Source organism: Neopelma chrysocephalum, unplaced genomic scaffold (assembly GCF_003984885.1).
Source record: "Neopelma chrysocephalum unplaced genomic scaffold, ASM398488v2 Primary Assembly neopelma1_26, whole genome shotgun sequence".
In the NCBI taxonomy this organism is placed as follows: domain Eukaryota; kingdom Metazoa; phylum Chordata; class Aves; order Passeriformes; family Pipridae; genus Neopelma; species Neopelma chrysocephalum.
Genome location: NW_020897695.1, coordinates 17,975,569 through 17,996,037, shown reverse-complemented (window position 1 = coordinate 17,996,037; position 20,469 = coordinate 17,975,569). Strand labels below are relative to the sequence as shown.

The 20,469-nt window shown below is 41.0% G+C and overlaps 1 protein-coding gene across 2 annotated transcripts in view; it reads left to right on the top strand.

Moving 5' to 3' along the window:
- CNTNAP2 (contactin associated protein like 2) overlaps positions 1-20,469 on the top strand; it is a 1,044,217-nt gene that overhangs the window by 943,765 nt on the left and 79,983 nt on the right. For both annotated transcript variants that reach the window (XM_027675789.1, XM_027675790.1), the window contains 2 exons: positions 10,920-11,138; positions 13,705-13,941. In XM_027675789.1, the coding sequence (XP_027531590.1) occupies positions 10,920-11,138; positions 13,705-13,941 (456 nt within the window). The remainder of the gene's footprint in view (positions 1-10,919; positions 11,139-13,704; positions 13,942-20,469) is intronic.

The following is a 20,469-nucleotide window of genomic DNA, read 5'->3' as shown; positions in this document are numbered from 1 at the left end:
AGTGGGCTTTGGACTTGGTATGTAGGCCCGTATGCTGTTTTCAGGGCCTCATAGAATCCTTTGTGGTCCCCTGTATCTGCACATAGTTGAGTTTTTGCAGCTAGATCGGTCCACCACTTGTTCTGGATGTCACGGAGTTTCTGTTGGAGCTTGCTGCATGCAAGACGAAAGGCTATTTTTCTTGCATGACAGGATGGCAGTGCAAGGTGTGCTTGGTGGGCAGTTCTCTTCTTCCTCAACAATTCCTGGATTTCTTGATTGTTTTCATCAAACCAGTCCTTGTTCTTCTTGAGGGAGAACCCTAAGGATTCTTGAGAGCATTGCAGGATGCTGCTTTTAATATGCTGCCAAATTGTTTCAGGAGAGGAATCTAAAGAATCTGTGGAATGGTTTTCGAGCCTAGTTTGAAGGTTTGCCTGGAATCTTTCTCTTACTGTGGCTGATTGGAGATCGTTAACTTGGAATCTTCTCCTTGGCATACTGCCCCTTTTGGGTTTGAATTTGAGATTGAAATTGAGTTTACAGCGCACAAGCCGATGGTCTGTTTGGCATTTTGCGCTGGGCATCACGCGGGTATGGAGGACATCGCGGACATCTCTCTGTCGCACCAAGACATAATCAATGAGGTTCCAATGCTTAGACCTGGGGTGCCAGGTTGTCTTCAGGCTATTTTTCTGCTGAAAGATAGTATTGGTAAACTGTTGCTCCGCGCAGAATTCTAGCAGAAGTTGACCATTATCATTGCAGTTTCCAACACCATGCTTGCCTAATATTCCTTTCCATGCTTCAAAATTTTTACCTACTCTGGCGTTGAAATCACCAAGGATAATGATCTTATCATCTGCTGGTACCTTTTGGGTAAGGCAGCACAGGTCAGTGTAAAATTTATCTTTTTCAGCAGGGTCAGCTTGGAGAGTTGGGGCATATATACTAAAGATGACAACATGATGCTTGTTGTTTAGTGGAAGGCGTAGGGAGATAATGCGGTCAGAGTGACCTGTCGGCAGATTTTCGAGTTTAGGGACAATAGAGTTTTTGATCATGAAGCCGACACCTGAGAGATGTTTTTCGGTTCTGGACTTACCTGACCAAAAGAGTGTGTAACCGGCACCGTGTTCTCTGAGGCTGCCTTCCTCGTGAAGGTGAACTTCACTGAGAGCAGCAATGTCAATGTTGAGACGGGCCAGTTCATGGGCAATTAGGGCAGAACGACGCTCAGGACGTCTGCTATCCGCAGAATCGAGCATGGTTCTGATGTTCCAACATGCTAGAGTTAATTTAGATACACCTTTGGAGGCAGGTGCATGCCTTTGTCTTTTGCTCTTTGTGCAACCGCATTGGAAGAAGATGCCCGTTGGTCTGCGGTTAACCAACCGGGTGAAGGTGGAGATGAGCTTTGTTTAGGCCACCTTTTCTAGGCCCCTCTCCAAGTGGAGCAAGCAGTGCTGTCCTTGAAAAGGCTGCTTGGTCGTTCAGGGTGCTGCCCCAAGAGACTCTTATCTCCGTCAGTCTCAAATGACCAATATCCTGAACCGCCTGCATGCAGGGTTGAGTCTGCGGCTCCCAGTGTACCTTTCACCTACCGTTTCGACCCTCGCCCATCGCTGCAGGACTTTTTGCATGTGGGTAAAGCCTTCAAGCCTGCGCAATGGATTTTTTAGGTGAGATGCAGTATGCGCGGAACTGAACCCACCCTTTAATCCTAAGGTTCATCTGCCATGGCCGAGCAAGCTTGGCCGGTGGCAGCGAGGTCCTCAGGATGTAGGTTTGATTAGAGTGACCTTCTCTTAGATGGATGGCCTTACAGGGCTAAGCGAGCTCCATCTGCCCGGGTTTGGGATGAGAGTTGTCCTTCTCCTAGGATGACTGCCAGAAGGCTAACGAGCTCATCCTGCCCAAGAATGTAGTGTATCTGGTCCTATGGTTTTGACCTGTCTGGCATGGGCGACCCTACCGAAGGCATGAACCATCGCCAGCATAGCTCGCAACCACATAGGGGTACATAGGCTACGTACCTGTTAGAGCGAGTTGGGCAAATCTTTCATTTCCTACTTTACTAACACCTATTTATATACCATCATAAAGAGATAACCAGGAACAGCCCTTTGTCCTGCCCACCCTTTCAGGATGTAACAGAGCAAAGCAAATATATCCAGAACATGCCGAACCTGGGCAGTGGCCGCAGGTGAGCCAAAAGTAAATAAGTAAATAGACAAACAAACAAACCAACCGACCAACCGTTCTGGCCCCCGTACCTATCCAAGGCTGGGGTGCCTTTCAAGGCCCCAGCCTGACTGGGATCCCCATCAATCTAAAAGAACCCACTATCCACCCTGACGTTATCCTTCCCCCACTGTGTCACCACAAATTTCAGGCACATTGCTCACCTGTGACATTTCATACGGGACAGCCCCGCTCTCCCACCCGCCAGTCAGAGGACAACCACGACCCGCTCAAAGCCCTTCCCCTCTGCTCCCTTCCCCTTCCCTGCCCCCTCCCCCCCCAAACCTGGAACGGCAAACCTCTGTGTGCTCTGAAGCTGCCCTCTCGTCTTCCATGGGGGTGCAGTACCTGCCAGAAAGGCTCCCCTTCTCTCTCTCTCTCTCCTTTCTCCTGCTGTAACCGTACCTGGGCTCCAAACCGCGCGCGCTCTGCGTTCGCGGCACGGGACCCCTGCAGCGCGCGCAGGAGCTCCCGACCCGTGCGGGGTCCTGCGCCGTGGGCGCAGGGCTTCCGGTCAGCGCGGGGTCTTGCGCGGCATGTGCAGAGACTTCCGGCTGGCGCAGAGCCCCCCCGCCCCCCCCGCCCCCTGCCCCCACCACCCCCCCTGCCCCCCCCGCTGGCGCGGGACCCCTGCAGCCTTCTGAAATCACTTATATTTCAAACTAACTTTACAGTTATATTATCAAAATGTTAATGCTAGTAGCAGTCACTGTACTTCCTTTTTCACAGGGAAGTAATATTTTATCAATACATACGGTAATCTCTATTCCCACATATCTCCAGTCCCTGAACATCAGGGCAGGGACTGGAGGAACAAAGTCTCTCTTATCACAACCCAACTGAGGTTCAAGACCACCTGAGAAAGCTGAACAAACATACGTCCATGGGACTGGCAAGATGCACCCCACAGTCCTGAGAGAATTGGCTAATGTAGTTGCTAAGCTACACTCCATGATATTTGAAATATCATGACACTCAGGCAAAGTCCCCAGTAACTGGGAAAAGGTAAAAAATGAACCCTGGGAACTACTGCTTAGCCTTAACTGTCTGCCTGGTGAGATCATAGAACAGATCCTCCTGGAAGCTATGTCAAGGCATATGTGCGACACGGAGGTGATTAGAGGCAGCCAACATGGCTTCACCAAGAGAAAACTGTGCCTGACTAATCATCAGCCAATTCTCTCAGGACTCTGGGAGCCATCTCATAGGGTTCCATAGACTTATGTACCTTCGTTCTCCTCATGGGGTCATGAACCTGATGTTTAGTTACAGTGGGAATCACTTTGCTCTCCCAGTCCCCATCCTGCTGTCCATCCACTCAAGAGGTGTGGAAAGAGAGGTTGACATGGTGGACTGAGGCAAAGAAGTTGTTGAGTACCTCAGCCTTCTCCTCATCCATTGTTACCAGTTTTCCAGCATTGTTTATCAGGGGTGGGTACACCTTCTTTGACCTTCCTTTTCTGTTTAACATACCTGTAGAAACACTTCTTGTTATTCTTTGTATCCCTTGCCAGGTTCAGTTCCAGCTTTGCCTTGGCCCTCTTCACCTCTTCCTACACAATCTACTTCATCTCTATACTCTTCCCAGGTTACCTGTTCTTGTTTCCACTGCCTGTGCGTTTGCTTCTTTCTCTTTAGTTTGACCAGCATTTCCCAGCTCAGCCATGCTGATATCTTGCCTTCCTTGCCTGATTTCTTACTCCTGGGGATGGCTAGCTCTTGCCTTCTATGGAAGACTTCCTTAAAGGTCCGCCAGCTCTGCTCTGCCCTTCTCCCTTGTCCCTGAGGGCAGTTTCTGAGGAAATCCTATTGACTAACTCCTTGAAGAGCTGGAAGTTTGCTTTCCTAAAATTCAGGGGCCCACCTTTACTCCTTACCTGACCCATATCCCTCAGGACTGCAAACTCCACCAATGCATGATCACTGCAGCTCAGGCTGCCTCCAACCTTGATGTCCCCAATTAGCTTGCTTACACTGGGGAACATCAGATCCAGTATTGCATTCCCTCTGGCAGGGCTGTCTATTACTTGGCTCAAAAATTTCAGATGATGGATCAGATGGATTGTTCATACCTACAGAATATCAAGTTTTTCTTAAGGTTCAGAAAGACACTGAGCCTCACTTGTTCTTGTATTGTATCTTGTGGATGGATTTATAGCATGAGAAGTGGGTGTTAAATAATGTTAAATCAAAGCAGTAGCTTTACTCACCCTTTTTTCCTTCTTGACACTTACATAAATGATTGCATAAGATCCAACAGAGTATAAAGTTGCATGATTTTTCTTTGTTTTATTTGTAACCTACAGGAAAACGTAAAGTGTGTCTAGCCTGTACAATGAACCCCTCTGTTAGAGAGATACCTGAGCTATTTCTAAGAAAGATAGCAAGTCCACATAAATCAGCACTCAGCTATGCTGGATTTGATCCTAGGTGCAGTATAGTCTCTCATTAGAACGAATTACTGTTGGCACAGCATCATGCTGATGCAGCTGTGCAGCTTCCAGAGCTAGTTCATGTGGCACTTAGCTCAGGGATCACTGCAGTCTTGGGCATAGATGTGCACTGTCATTTGGTCAAATGAATGACATTTTTGGTCATTAATTCAAATGGACATTTCATTTGGTAATTAGATAAATGATGAAACCATCCAGATGCTTAGTCCAATTATTGTAAATACGGTCATGATTTTAGACAACTACCTGATTATGAACAGACAGCCAAGCTACGCAGTAATTTCTGTATTGCAGTCAAGCAACTTGGAATCAACAATTTCTCTCTGTTATGTTGCTTTGGTAGCTTTAATTTTTAGTTGTGTCCTTTGAGAAGTGGCCTCCTTAAAGCATGTCCTCTGTTCCAATATGGCACTTCAGGGTACCATCTGTAGCCCTTTCCACCTCTTTTCAGCAGCCAGGAACAACCTATCAATGCTGTTTCCATGTCAGCATTGGCATGGCCTCTCTCAGCCCTGTGCAAATAAGGGCACCAGGGAAAGTAATTTAGATATGACTTTGTAAAACTGTCTTTAAACTCAGCTAAGTGTGAAAGGTGGACAAGAAAATTGCTTTCAAATCCTAGAAAGCCCTCTTTTCTATCCAGAGTCTACTAAAGGCAATGGGAAGGATTCCAGTGACTATAGATATGAGACCTGATTTTGACTGTGGTGATGGATTTCATATAAAAATACGTAGACGACTAGCTCTATGTTTCTACATTTAGCATCTCTATCTCTTGATTAAGTTTTCATTCATTTTCAATCATTTCACTGAATTCTGTCTACTGGTTTAGTCAGAGAGCCCTTAATCAGAGGTGTATTTACAAACAAACTGTCCAAGAAATTTGGCAGATGTTGCCCTTATAGAGATAGAATATTTTCAAGCTGTTGTTTTCACAGAACAAATATCTGTCTGGCATGTTTAGTTTACAGTTTATAGCTTATCGTTGTGTACTGTTTTACAGCCAAGCAAGTGAGCTCTGATTCTAGCTGTAACAAGGCATTTATGTTCTAAGAACTGGATTTCAAAAGGATCCTAAAGAAGTTAGATACTATTCCCTTTGATGTAAGTCAACTAAAACATCAGTAAGTCCCATTTGAAGGGTATAAAAATACATCAGGGGAGGTAAGAGAAACAAAGTACAAGGGAGGAGATGAAAACTTGTTTTGGAGAAAGGATAATGGGGCAGAAGGAGAGAAATAGAGAGATGGGCATAAAAAAACTGGCTGTGAGGAGGGTTATAATCCCTCTTCCTTTTTTTCACAGTTTATGTGTCTTCAGAGCTTCCATCTACTGCATAGCATTTTCTGAGTATCCAACCATCCATCAACATCTCTTTCTTTACTGGCAGCCTCATTATAGCTAGAGATCCTAGCCTGAAATATATCAGCAAAATCAAACTAGAAAATAGCAGGGAGAGAAGATACTTGCACACAAAGAGTTCAAGGAAAGTGGGAGATCAAGCTAGTCATAGATTTTGAATACCAGAAAAGTCTATCAGTTCATTTAACCTGACTTTTTACATGGCAAAGGACATAGCAGTGCATGCTACTTCCCTCGAAGTTGACCCTCAGAACTTGTGTGTAACTGAAGCATATCTACCAGAAAGCCTTGAAATGAAGGACTCAAGAACATGGAATCCTACAGACAGTGCAGTCATAGAATCACAGAATCGTAGAATATCAGGTTAGAAGGGACCTCAAGAATCATTTGGTCTAATTTTCTTGACAAAAACACGGTCTAGACAAGATGTCCCAGCACAAAATCCAGCTGAATCTTAAAGGTGTCCAATATTGAGAAACCTACCACTTCTCTAGGGAGATTATCCCAGTGGCTGATTCTTCTCATTTTGAAAAGTTTTCTTCTTGTGTGCAATCATAATGTCCCTGGGAGTAACTTCTACCCATTACTCTTCATCTTTTCCATGTGACTTCTTGTAAAAAGGACGTCTCCACCTTCTTTGTAACTACCCTTTAAATACTAGAACACAGTCATAAGGTGTCCCCCAAGCCTCCTTTCTCAAGGCTGAACAAACCCAGTTCTCTCAGCCTTTCCTCATGTTCTAGGCTTCCTCGTCCTTTGACCATTTTTGTGGACCTTCTCTGGACCCTCTCCAGCCTGTCTACATCTTTCTTATCTAGTGAGGATTGAAACTGAACATCGTACATCCATGTGTGGCCTGGCAAGCACTGAGAAGAGTGGGAAAATAATTTCTCTATCTCTGCTGGTGATGTCCTTGTTGATGTTACCAAGCATCCTATTTGGTTTTTCTCTGCTGCAGCATGACACTGTTCACCCATACTGAGCTTGTTGTCCACCAGGACCTCCAGGTCCCTTGCCACAGAGCTGCTCCCCAGCTGGGCAAATTTCAGTCTTTGGTGCAGTCCTGGATTATATCTTCCCAGGTGCAAGCACTTATATTCATCATCGTTGAACTTTATAGGTTCTTGTTATCCCACTCGTCCAGCCTAGCCACCTCATCCTGCACAGTGGCTCAGTTGTATCCCTTCCTTTTTATGGGCAAATACCTCTTGGATTTAAGATGGGATCTGAATAGAGCTAAAAAACAAGAACACAGAACAAAGAGTGAGAAGGGCATTTTTTTTGCCAAAATTGCTCTTCTGTGTTCTGAACAGATGGCTGACCATGACCTGAGACCTTAGGAAATTGAATCAATAAAAGGAAAGTGTTCAGATTTAATTATATGTAATTACACAAAGCACAGAAAGGGTAAAACTAAGACACAAACCTCAGCTTATTGAGTGAATATATGTAGTAGGAGCACATAAAAAATTCACCCTCATTCAATATTATGAAATTTCCATCACAAAACCTTTTATTGACTGAATAACCTAAAACCCACATTTATTTTTTCAATATCATATTATAGCAATTTCAGACATTTGTTCAAAATCTGATTCTTATTCTCGTTTCTTAGAAAAACTGGCTTGAGTTTTACCATATTTGATAGAACAGAAAATAAAATTATCATTAGGAAAACTCACTTCATGAGCTACAAAGTGACTGAGCAGTACAAATCTCTGGGACCTCTGCAGTTCATTTTCTGCATCTTTCTGAAAAAAAACCTTGTCCTGGTCCAGTTGGTCACTGTGGATTAATAGTCACATATGTACATGTATGTTAGACATATTTTAATCACCACATTCAAACATTTGACAGAATAATACCACTGTCACATCAACCAACAATGTATTCGAGTCAAAGAGGGTTGTATGTGTAGACACAGAGAAGCTGAAAAGTACAACATACTTAGGAAAAAAAGCTAAATAATTGCTACTCTTCTGCACAAGTAGTTGAGCTGAACTTCTGAACGAATTTGATGTTTTACTGGCTCTGGCTGGGATGGAGTCAGTTTTCTCCCCAGCAGCCCATATAGTGGTGTGGTTTGGATTTGTGCCTAAAACAGCATTGATGCCACACCAGTGTTTTGGCTATAGCTGAGCAGTGCTTCCACAGTGTCAAAGGTTTGTCTCTCCCAGTCAGGAGGCTGAGGGTAGCAAAGACATTGGAAAGGGACACAGCCAGGACAATTGACCATTGACCAAAGGGACAACACCTTGATCAGCAGTAAAGCTGCGATAGAGGAAAAAGGAGGAATGGGGGCAGCATGGTGTTCTCAAAGTCCTGTCCAACCTGACCTTGAACTCTTCATTCCCCCAGTCCCTGCCTTGAGATTCAGAGTCTCAAAAGATGTGTGAAAAACAATTGCCAGTGAAAACTGAGATAAGAAAAAGCTGAGTACCTCAGCCCTCTCCCTGTCAGTTGTCACCAGGTAACCTGTCTCATTTTGGGCAGTGGTACAATTTCTTTTGTCTTCATTTTCTGACTAACGTGCCTGCGGTCAGATATTCATCCATTTCTATTAAGGTACAAGTACCTGTTATTTTACCTAGAGATGTCCCCAGTTGGAAAACATCCTTATTCCATACACTGAAAATAGAACTAAGAATGAAGACTCAGAACCAGCAACATAACTTGCACACGAGATATCCTGTCATGAAGCCTCTGCCCATCTGTAAAGTTCATTTCATTGACATGTTTCATGTTTTTTCAGTCCATCAATCTAGCAAATAAGTTTCCTACCTTTTGGTATGAGAATCATGTTTTTAGGCTGTTTGTGGAAGGATCAGGACAGTCCATAGATGCTGTATTATCTTCTCTAACTTTCAGCACATCAGTAAGGTACATGCACTGAAAATGACCTTTCATGAACGGATTTTTCTGAAATTCTTTTCCTTCCCTAACTATCAGATTAAGTATAAAAAGATAATATTAATTTATACAAATGGTACTCATTTCAAAGTGAATAATGTACTCCAATAAGTACAAATTTAATTGTTTGTCTTTTAGGCTGTGATACAAATTTCAGCTCAAAGCCATGCATAAAGTTAGACTAAGCAAGTGCAGAACTGCTTGAAACATCTTTATTTGCCAGTTTTCTACACTTTCCCTTTTCAAAGAAGAATAACTTTCCTTTAAAAAAATAGAGATACTTCCATTCAGAAGACCAAGAGTTTGCAAACAAAGAAGCATTCTTCTAGAGGTTTTCAAAAATCCTGGGTGCAGTAACAGTAAAGTTACCCACGAGCAACGTTAACAATGTCATCAGCTGCCTCAGAATAAGAGCAAAAGTCTGTTAAAAGTTTCTCATTTTACAGTCTTGTAGACGTACAGCTTTTGGGAAGCATTTTAAGCCTGACAGTGAAGAGATCTGAAGCGGTTGTTCAAAGCAAAAAGTAAAGGAGAATTATACACACACCCTTGAAAATAGACTTGAACACGACATACAATTTAACTACTGGAGAGGTTTTACTCTAATTCCTAATTCGCCTGAGTTTACTGGCAGAACTGCTGAAGTTACAAAACATCATTAAAATGAAACATCTTTATTTCTTTAACAGCAAGCATTGGCTCATAAAAATTTTGTGCCTTGTTAAGTGCAAAAGGCCAAATAGACTAAATTCATGGCTTATGAAAGGCAGTTCATTCAAGAAATTAAATTATTTTATTCAGCAGAGAACAGAAAGTACAACAGCTTTTGTTTTTTTCTTTTAGAAGTAGCCAATTTTGAAAAAAAATCAATTATATAATAAATGTGGTTTGAAAGAACATTCTCTGTAAAAAGTTTATTCCTATCCTTTCAGTTTCATAAAAATGCTGTCAATTAAGTCTGACATAACCTTATGAAAATCTATTAGACCATGCACAAAAATATTTCCCACTATTTATCAGTATTATGAGTAGTAATGACCATGGAGTGATGCTTCTATCACAATTTAATGCCTTCACTGAGTAAGATTTTTACAATAGTATTTTATTAATTCAACCAAACAAGAAACCACAGCTGTGCTGGAACACTGAGACCATAATTGGGCACCTGAGATTTTTCAGAGGAATTAAAAGGGAGCTCTGGTTTTTTTATTTTATATGTAAGAAAAACAAATGGAATTCTGGGGTTTTTTACTTGTCTGGTATCCTCCTTTGTGAATGCTATCATGGATAATCCATTGCCTGTTAATCCTTTCATCTGATGTTTTACCATCAGAATATAATTTTCAGCCCCAAGTTATATAAATTAATATAAGTAGGAAAGTCAAAATTATACTTCTTTATTCCAAAATATTTTATATATTATTAATCACACTCACCATTTAATAAATAAGTATCAAGTATATGTTTGCTCAGGATGACCCAAAGGAGTGTTTAATAGGGCCTAAGGGACATTTGCAAAATTTCTAAACTTGATTTTAATCATCCACTATAAACAGAGCACTGTAGTGCCTACTAAGGATCCATTTCCTTTTCAGCCATAAAAACTCACATAGGTCATAACCACAGCATTATTAGTTCATTGTAAAAATGAATTGCCTCTCAAAATTAAAAAAAAAAATTAGACTTGTGTGCCATTTTTAATCAAAATGCTTGTTCCCTAAAAAAAAAAATGGAAACTGGAAAGCTGCAGAGATCAAAGATTATTGTTTAGGGCCTGTTGATGTTTTCTTCTAAAAATCTAACTCTTTCTTAAGTTAGAAGGCACTGAATGTGCTTATAAATTCAGAAAGAGGACTTGACAATACATATTTCTTCTCAATATGACTGCTTACTGTTTAGGTAGTATAAGTGAATGTGTTTACAATGTAAGGTTGTAAACAAATTATAAACACCTTTTGCTTGATATTTCAGCTGCTACAGAGGTCTCCTTTTCATTCGATGTCGGAAATGGGCCAGTGGAAATTGTCGTTAGATCTCCCAGCCAGCTCAATGATGACCAGTGGCATCGGGTCAATGCCGAGAGGAATGTCAAACAAGCCAGTCTGCAGGTAGACCAGTTACCCCTGGAGGTGCAGAAAGCACCCACAGAAGGACACACGCGACTGGAATTGTACAGCCAGCTCTATGTTGGTAAGATGCAGAGTGGGTAGCCAGGCTTTGCTCTCACATGATGGACATTCTTTGCCTTGAGTCTGGCCAGTAGCAGTTGGTTTAATGTGGGAAGCTGTGCTCCTCAAGCACTTGCATGACAGCAGTCGGAAGGGAAGTGGGGGCAGGGGGGTGGGGAAGAAAAGACAAGCATGTCCATAAATACAAAGATTAACTAAGAGAATGATATTGTGTGTTGGAAATTTGTCAGTTTTGTCTTTCTCCACCTGCAGCTCCTGGCTGAAAGTACCTCCAGCAGGCCATAGTGCCAAACTTATTTTTTGCCAAGTGCCTCTACCAGACATGCAAACTTATTCACTAGGAAAGTGAGAACTTCTGCAGAGCCCTTCCAGGACTGCATGTGCCTGCAGTGCCCATCCTAGCCTCAGCAGCGCTTCCAACCTCTTTAGTTTTGATCATTGTTCATCCTTTTGCATTCACGGCTCTCACTGCGGTGTTTTCCCTTTAGTCCCATGGGCTGTTTACCCATTCAATGTAGGAAAGCACCACACAGTGTTACACAAATGCATTCCCTGGAAACAAGTTAGGCCAGCTGCTTTCTGGAGCTACTGGTTTCCACTACACTTTGCGCAGGTTATTGCAGCAGCACTTGTATTTCTCTGCCTGTTAGCCTTGGGGCTGCAAAGTCCCGACATGCCAAGTGTCATTAACTGGAATCAGAACTCCATGAAATGTTGAGTAAAGAAGCACTTTCATACCTCTCTAGATAACTGTAACAAGAGAAGAGGGAAGGGGAAAAGAAAAAAAATCTCTTTTTTTTTCCCATGTTAGTCAGCATTCAACAAAACAAATGAATTCAAATGATGTTTAAAGCCTTCATTGCCTTAGTAATCAGCCCAGTGTCACTGCACTCTGTGTGTAATGTGTCACCAGATGTGCAGGTGTTATTTACAAGCTCAGGTTCTCCTTTACTGCTATGATGTCAATAAAAGGCAGTTTCAAAATAAGCTGAAAGATGAAACTTGTTTAAAAGAGAGAACTTTAACCTTTTAAAAGAAATACCAAACCTTTTGCCGAAAGCAGGAAGAGCTGCGTTTTTTTTCCAGTCTGAGTTCTTTGAGAATTGTTACTAATGATGATTTTATTTGTTAGTTTTGAATTGACTGCAACACCAGTAAGGTCTTGAAATATATAGTACCTATATTGCCAAAACATGAATGTCAAAATCTGCAACGGATTTTTTTTTCTTTCTGAATAATATCTATTCCATATATCTTGGTGATTGGAACACACCTCTCAGAGAACAGATTTAAACCTTACCCAGAGACCAACCCAGAGTGAATTTGAGTTGGGAGTGCCCAAAATGAACACCTGAACATCAGGCCCTGGAGAGTAATATCAAACAAGAATTGTTTCAGTGCCTCCTGTTCCTCTTTCTATAAAATAAATCTGTAGAATAATCTATTCTTTAGGCCAGCAAGAGAGTCTTAGGTATGATGACTTTGTGTCCTAGGGGCTAGGACAGTCACCAAGAGGGGAAAGAAGGTTTTTCATCACTGCAGTGTATATGAGTTTACATAGAATAGAATCACACCAGAATTCCATCTGCCCTGTGCACTCAGCAGAGACCAAGCCTTGCCTTCTCCAGTCCAAGTCATCCAATTACAAGCACTTGATTTGAGGTGGCTGTCTCTGGTTCATATTTAGTCCTCTTCCCTACTCAGATAAATACCATCCTCTGTGCTCTGTGGTGATGAGCATTCAGATCTCCTCGGGGACTTTTTGGCACCTAGGGCACTGCAGTAATCAAAGGGAGGAGAGATGAGCAGAAAGGATGCCAGCCACTCACTGTTATTTACTTGCATTTTTTAATTTGCTTTTTTTCATTGTTGTTTCTAATCCAGCCTCAGATATGACTTTCCTAGCTGAAATCATATTTTTCAGCAAGTGCTTACTAGGGATAAAAAAGAACAGTTCTTATTAACTGCTATGAAAAATTATCTCCACTCAGACTTTCAAGTGTAGCTTTTGAGTGTTACATTCTTTACTCTATGTTCAGACAACTAACCAGTGTACCTGATGTTGCTTGAAGATTAACATCTGTTTTTCCTATGGTAACTGAGGGTGGAGATTCAAATCTTTTTCTTCTTTGCCTGTTGTGGCTTTGAAAAATGTAACACTGCAAAGCATAATATGGCATTATTATTAGCATGAGTCATCACTAATTATATGGAGAGAAAGGCTGTACCTTAGCAATCCAGCCAAGCCCTTTTCTTCCATCATTATCTCTAAAAACCTTGAAGCTGAAATTAAGTGAAATCTTGCAGTGTAGGGCTAGAATCTCAAATGTCTATTCAGCATAAAGCAAACACTTATTGCTAAAAAAATCTACTAGTTATGCTTATTTATGGTATGGTATCAAAAGGTTAGGTCTCATTGATTGTACTGTCATTAGGACAAGACAATTCCTTGCCCTGTTAAAGAAGTTACCATTTCCAGCTGTTGTCCCAAGCTTAGCAGGATATTTCATGTAAAGCAACAATAAAATCTGTTCAGTGTTGTCATAGAGTTTTACACTCCCTCTCAGGTGCTGCAGGAGGCCAGCGAGGATTCCTAGGCTGCATTCGTTCATTAAGGATGAACGGGGTGACACTGGACCTAGAAGAGAGAGCAAAAGTCACGCCAGGGGTGAAGCCTGGCTGCTCTGGCCACTGCACGAGCTATGGGATGTACTGCGCAAATGGCGGTAAATGTGTCGAGAAATACAACGGCTACTCTTGTGACTGCTCCAAAACTGCCTACGATGGACCATTTTGCATTAAAGGTAAATGCAGGAGGCAGAGTATGAGAGAACTATTTGCATAAGAAAAAAAAAGCACCATAGAATTGATGCTTCACTTTTTATTAATTAAAGAAGTAAATCTTGTTTAATACTTCTTGCTAACAAGTCAAATTACACACCCAGGATTTAAATGTGGCTATTTAAAAACACATCTCTCATTAGGACTATATGTTACCTCTTTAAATCAAATAACACAACAACAAAATGCATCAGGAATGACTATAGTAACAGCAAGTCTGGCAGACCGTATTCCACAGTCTCGAGCTGTTGAACAATAAATTCCAACTAGCACAATGTCATGGTTACTTCTTTAGAAAACGCATGGATTTAAACAAAAGCTACCTAGTCATTCAGAAATATATTTGAAGATATGTAGATATGAGGTTTGGATTGAGTATCTGAAGTACTGGGAGGCCAGCATTTGGTTTAAAAATTATGTCCATTCGTAACCAGAACAAGTCTTTTAGTAGCTCAAACTGAGTTAGAGATTGAATTTACTAGGGTAAGGGAAGGCACAGACCTCCCACACCTGTGTCAGTCCTTTCGAAATGCCTAAATTATGTTCTTAATTTTCAAAATCAATTATTGCATGAGACCAGTTTAGTATGGACACAGGTCTGCATGAGAAAGTAAGGCAAGGAGCAAAGGAAAGAGAGATACAAAAATGTGCTGGTTTAAAGGTAAACCAGCAGGGGAAATGAACTCAACTCAAAAGAGAGATTATAAGTCAGAATAACAATTTAATAAAATAATACAATAAGTACGATTATACAGACAAACAATTGGTTTTAACCCACAAAACCCAAATGTATAACCCAGCACCCTGGGCATGAACAGAGTGGTGTTCTTTCGGCCCCCTGAGTCCAAAGTAAAAGGAGAGGGGAAAACCTGTTGGTGAGAGTGCTGTTGCAGTCTGGTCAAGAGTGGTGATTGCAGTCCAGTCGAGAGTGATGGTTGCAGTCTGGTTGAAAAGTGGTGGTTGCAGTCCAGTCGAGAGTGGTGGTCTGCAGTCTGGTTGAGAAGTGGTGGTCTGCAGTTTGGTTGAGAGCGGTGATCTGCAGTCTTCCTCTGGATCCCACGAGTGGTTAAAAAAGTTCCAAGACTCCAAGATTATATATTCTCCAGTTCAGGCAGGAATGCCTAGTACTTCCCTAGGGCAGGGAGTACCACAAAGGATGTGAGGACAGGGAGGTATCCTCCTGTCTTGAGGCCTCTTAACACCTAGTTTATAGCCCAAGGAGTCAGGCTGCTCTGGGCAGAGGATGTAAATAGTCTATTGATAACAGTTTCTGGGAAATGGCACGGAAGGCTATAGAATACACAGTTTTGGATTACACCTATACAGTAATGAACTGGTCCCAGCTGTTCTAACTAGGACAAACAATAAAAAAGTGAGAATGAAAGTATTAATTTATTTCCACTTTTTTTTCTTGTTCTGACCATCAAATCTGTTGTTTTTCCTAGTTATTTTAAAAGCTTTCTCAGAGTTTCAACTAAAAATTGAAGGCTCTTCTCATCAGTATCCATGATGTTAAAGAAATCTATAGCCTCACAAACTGTTCTTCTGCTTTTACGTTCCCCTCTGTACCAGGATTCCTGCAGGCAGGCTTTGTCACCAGATACCGAAGTCTCTTCATGAAGCTGACTTGGCAGTAGGGGACAGAGCCTGTCATTTGATGTTCTGGTTCCCAACTCTTTCTTAACATCCCTTTTTTTTTCCAAGCCAAAATCTGAGAATTATTTTATAAATATCCATACCCTGCTCCCTTTTAGCCACACTTAGAGGAAACCAAGTTTATAACAGAAATAGGCAATCTTTTTACCTGATGCTGGGTTATGGACTGTTTTCTCCCCACACACTTCAACCACCTTCATTTATATCCATATATATCCACCTTCCTTTCATTTTATCATAGCAAAGCTTTGCTGGTGTTGCTCACAGATTGGATCACCCTCTTCCAAAAGCTAAGGGATTGTTTTCACATCACCAGATATTCTAATGAATCTCTAGCATGATTATTTTATAAATTCCAATAAATATGATATATATTTAGTGAAGCAGAAGGGAAGCAGCTGCTTTTCTACATAATGGCTTCCACTGTGCTTGCATGCAGGAATTTCATCAGGTTTCACGATGCTGTGTTACTTCAAAGACCAATTATAAAACATGTCCATCAAATTCAGGACTGTACATACAGCAATTCCTGAGAATGTGAATACTGTGATTTTGATTAATTTAGCAAATGGTTTATCATGAATAATGGTAATGCATATTTAGTATTTCTGTTCACTAATGCAGCTATGGTAGAGGAGACCCATTTGGGTTGGAACTGTGTCAGCCTCTTACAGATCGCATATGTTGACTTAAAAAAAAAAAAAAAAAAAGAGAATTACTGCCATGCCACATGCCATAATCACTGAATTCACTTTTTAGTGTTTTGTGTATTGCCAAAACTCATCACACTAACTTTTATTTGTATGTTTTCTGTTTCTCTTATGGATAGTTAAACCCCAAACTTCTGCCAAAACTAGCTCTAAGCTGAAGTGTTTTACTTTTCCTGGATGTGGAGCTAGCAGAATAAAAACATACCACTAGGGGAATAATTGAGCACCTAGCACAGACAAACCCTGGTTGTGGCTGGTCTATAAGCACTGTCATAGCAACAGAAGTAGTATTATGTTATATCATACTATTCTCCTTATCTCCTTCTCACAGTGCAGCCAAAGGCCCCAAGCTCTGACAGTGATACTTTGGACATGCAGCAAAACTTGCTGTAAGCTACTGCTGCTGGGCAGCACTGAGTCATTCAAAGGTACTCATGAGAGCCCGGGGATCTCTCTACCATACAGTGTTGTGCCATTTAAACATGACATCAGATCTCTGCTTAAAATATCAAATCCATTCCAGACTAAAAATAAGTCTCTAAATCCTTAAGGTCTTATGTACAAAATGCAAATTACCAGTTTCCTATCTGTTAGTGCTGAAAATTGATATACTCATCTACAATATTCCCAAGTATGATTTAGTGTGGGTGACTTCACAGGGCTTCTCTGTAGAAAGAACAATGGGGCACTGGGGAAAAAGCTAGAGGATAAATTACACAAAATAGACTGTGTTTGTGTTTTCCTGTAAAATAAAAATATTACTTAAATTATATTTTAATTGATTTGAATGAAAAGGTCATAATATGCCTATTTCAGTTCCTTTTTTTACTAATACTTTGACACTTGCCCTTCTGCAAAAGCACTGAAATGTCTGTGAACATGTTTTCAAATACTATATTATCTGTTTTCAACATTTTTCGTTCTTTATAGTAAGGATATAGTTGAATACTGCTTTGTCACTTGTGGTTTTCTAACCTGCACCGCTGTATGCTATTTGTTGCTGTGCTGGTTTAAAGGTAAACTGGCAGGGAAAATGAACCCAACTCAAAAGAGGTTATAAATCAGAGTCACAATTTAATAACAATAATACAATAAATTCAATTATATGGAGAAACAATTGGTTTTAACCCACAAAACCCAGATGTATAACCCAGCACCCTGGAGCACAAACAGAATGGTGTTTGTTGGCCCCTGTGCTGAGCCCCATGTGGTCCCCCTGAGTCCAAAGTAAAGGGAGAGGGAAAACCTGTTGGTGAGAGTGGTGGTCGCAGTCTGGTCGAGAGTGGTGGTTGCAGTGCGGTCAAGGTTCTGGTCCTCCTCTGAATCTGACGGGTGGGGGACCAGAAGTCCCAAAACCTCAAGATTATATACACTCAGATTCGAGTGGGAATTCCCAGTACCTCCCCCAGGGCGAGGAGTTCCACAATGGGTGATTGTGAGTCATGAGATATTTTTGGAATCCTTGGTGGGCCATTAGCAGACATGACCCCTCAGGCTGGGTGTGAGTATAGGAACACCCTCCTATCTCACAGGCTTCTTAACACCCAGCATACAGCCTGAAAGGTCAGGTGTGCTCTGGACAGCTGCTGCAAATGGTCTATTTGTTAACAGATCCTGGGAAATGACATAGAGGGTGTAGAATACACAGTTTGGGTTACACCCACACAGTGATGAACTGGTCCTGGCTGCTCTAACTAGCACAATTGCTATTATGCTGGGTGAGTCTAATATGAGGCAAGCAAGAATATTTCCCTTTGTTGTCTTAACTGGGAATTCACATTCACTGCTGCCAAGAAATAACAAGGTTAGTGCTTTGCAGGATAAACTAGGACTAGGTTTCATAACTTTACTCCTCTGAGTAAATCTTCCAAGCCAAGGAGATCTGTTGATTTGATAATCAGTAGTGCCTGACATTTTAAGTCATCACATTCAAGCCAATATGAGATACTACCGGAAAAATATGCAACTCATCTGGAGCGAAAGGTGGCACAATATAACATCTTTCAGTATAACACAGACTTCTCTTCCCATTGGTTTTAATTTCCCACAGGAAACTTTTGTCATCCCAAAGTTTTATGCTGATATTCAAATCACTTGCCCATGGTAAACTTTTTGGGTTTGGTTACATACTGAAACTGCTAGCACAAGTGATGGGGAAAATGAAAGGAAAAAACCATCATTAGTATAAGGAAATTACCTTATAATGTCTCATGAGTAATTAACACACATCACAATAAAAGCAAGTCTCACTTGTTGTGGGTTCTCTTGCTGATGAAATCTATCCTTAGAGCCACTGACTGATGACTGACAAGAAATTGCATCATCTTCAGCCTTATTAGCAGCACATCACAACATGATTGATGTTGTAGTGGCCTGGAAATTACACTATTTTTTTACAAGGACAAAAAGAAGAGCAAAAATGCAGTCTGACATCTATTTTAACTTTATTTTTGTTTTGTATTTGAGGCATATGCAATTGGCTTTACTTTTTTCATTGCTCAAAGAAATTGCTCTGAGGAATAGCTGCAGTGTTTCTGCAGTCTTGCAGATTGCTTTCTGACCTTTCCCTGTCCTTTCCTTAAGCATAAATTCTCTTTTTTGTTTCTCCCACAGCTGTCCTATCATCATAAAAGCATTTCTGAGAAAACAATTAATTTTTGTTCCTTTAAAAAGCAAACTCTTTCCTCCCTTTAACAACAAAAAAAAGCAAAGGTCAAATGCAGGGCATGTGGCAGCATTCTGATACGGGACATACGCCAGGGAGAAAGCATTCCTCCTTTGGTATTGAAATGCAGTGGAACAGCAGTAGGAGAAGAAATTGCGAACCACCAAGATAGTGTGGCCAAAAAAAAAAAAATTTAAATAGCTAGTGCTATGACTCATGTGCCTTCAGGTGTGCTGGAAAGGGCAAATTCAAAGTTTCCCGATTTCTATGCAGTTACTCAATTTGCATCAACAAGCACCAAGGAGACCAGAAGAGTGTATACTCTTTTTTCTTTTCTTCTTTGGACTAAAGCTCAGATTCACAGTGTGAATTCTCACAATCTTTATGCCAATGCCTGAACTAAGCTCCTTCATGTTTGTGTTTGTATTTGCATGAACCCTGAAAGCACTTACAAGTAGTGTTGTCACAGTCAGATTTTCTTCCTTTCTTGCTTCCTTCTACATCTCAGTGAGAAAAACCAGCTTTTTACTAGGCTGAGTGCATGCATGACATGGGAGGGGGAGGTGAGGGGCAGCAGCACCCTTCCACGGACTCGGAATGGTACTTGATCACCTCCAAATTCTGCCCTGGTTATTCCCATTCAATTCCATTTATTTTGCTTGTTGCAAAAACATTGCATTTTTTTGGCTGAAAGCAATTTTGGAGTGGTGATTGTCAGAGTGGTTTAAGGTAACTAACTTCTTAGCTTTCATAGTTCATAATCACAGAACCCTGAAAATCAAGGCAACATTCCCTCCTACATACAAAAAACTCTACTATATGCAACATGATTGTGATCTGTTAGCTGAAAGTTACATGAGAAATTTTCCTGGGGTTGTTAATTTTAGGCTCCCAATATGATAAGTCTGAATGCTGCAGATGGGCTTTTTTACATGTAGGTCATACTTCAGGACTTGGGTTTTATCCTCTATTGAGTAAATATATACTCTAAAAAAATAAATATGCTCTGTAAAGCTATTCCATTCTTCTGTCCTGTCAATACCGCCTTACTAAACATGCACAGTTGTACTCTGGTGGTTTGAAAATTGCACGTCAGTGCAAGAATTCTTTCACTGGGGAAAAAAAAATCTTTTTCATTTTTAAAGAAAAACAAACCTTCCCCGTAGTACTTACTATCCATAACAAACTACTTATAAAATGCAGGAACTCCTTATTTTATGTGCAGAAAAAAAATAAATCAGAGTAATAAGTTTAAAAAAAAATACTAAGTCCTGGCTCAAAAAATGTGATAAACTTTCAATTTCTTTGTCAGCTAACTGTAATAGGCCTGCTGTGGTGTCATCGTTCACTGGATGAAGATATTTTATGAAAGATAAATAGAGCAGTTTCAACAACATTGCTGGGTGTTGCATGCATGTACAAAGGCAATTCAGAGTTTTGAGGTTCTCACACTAGACACC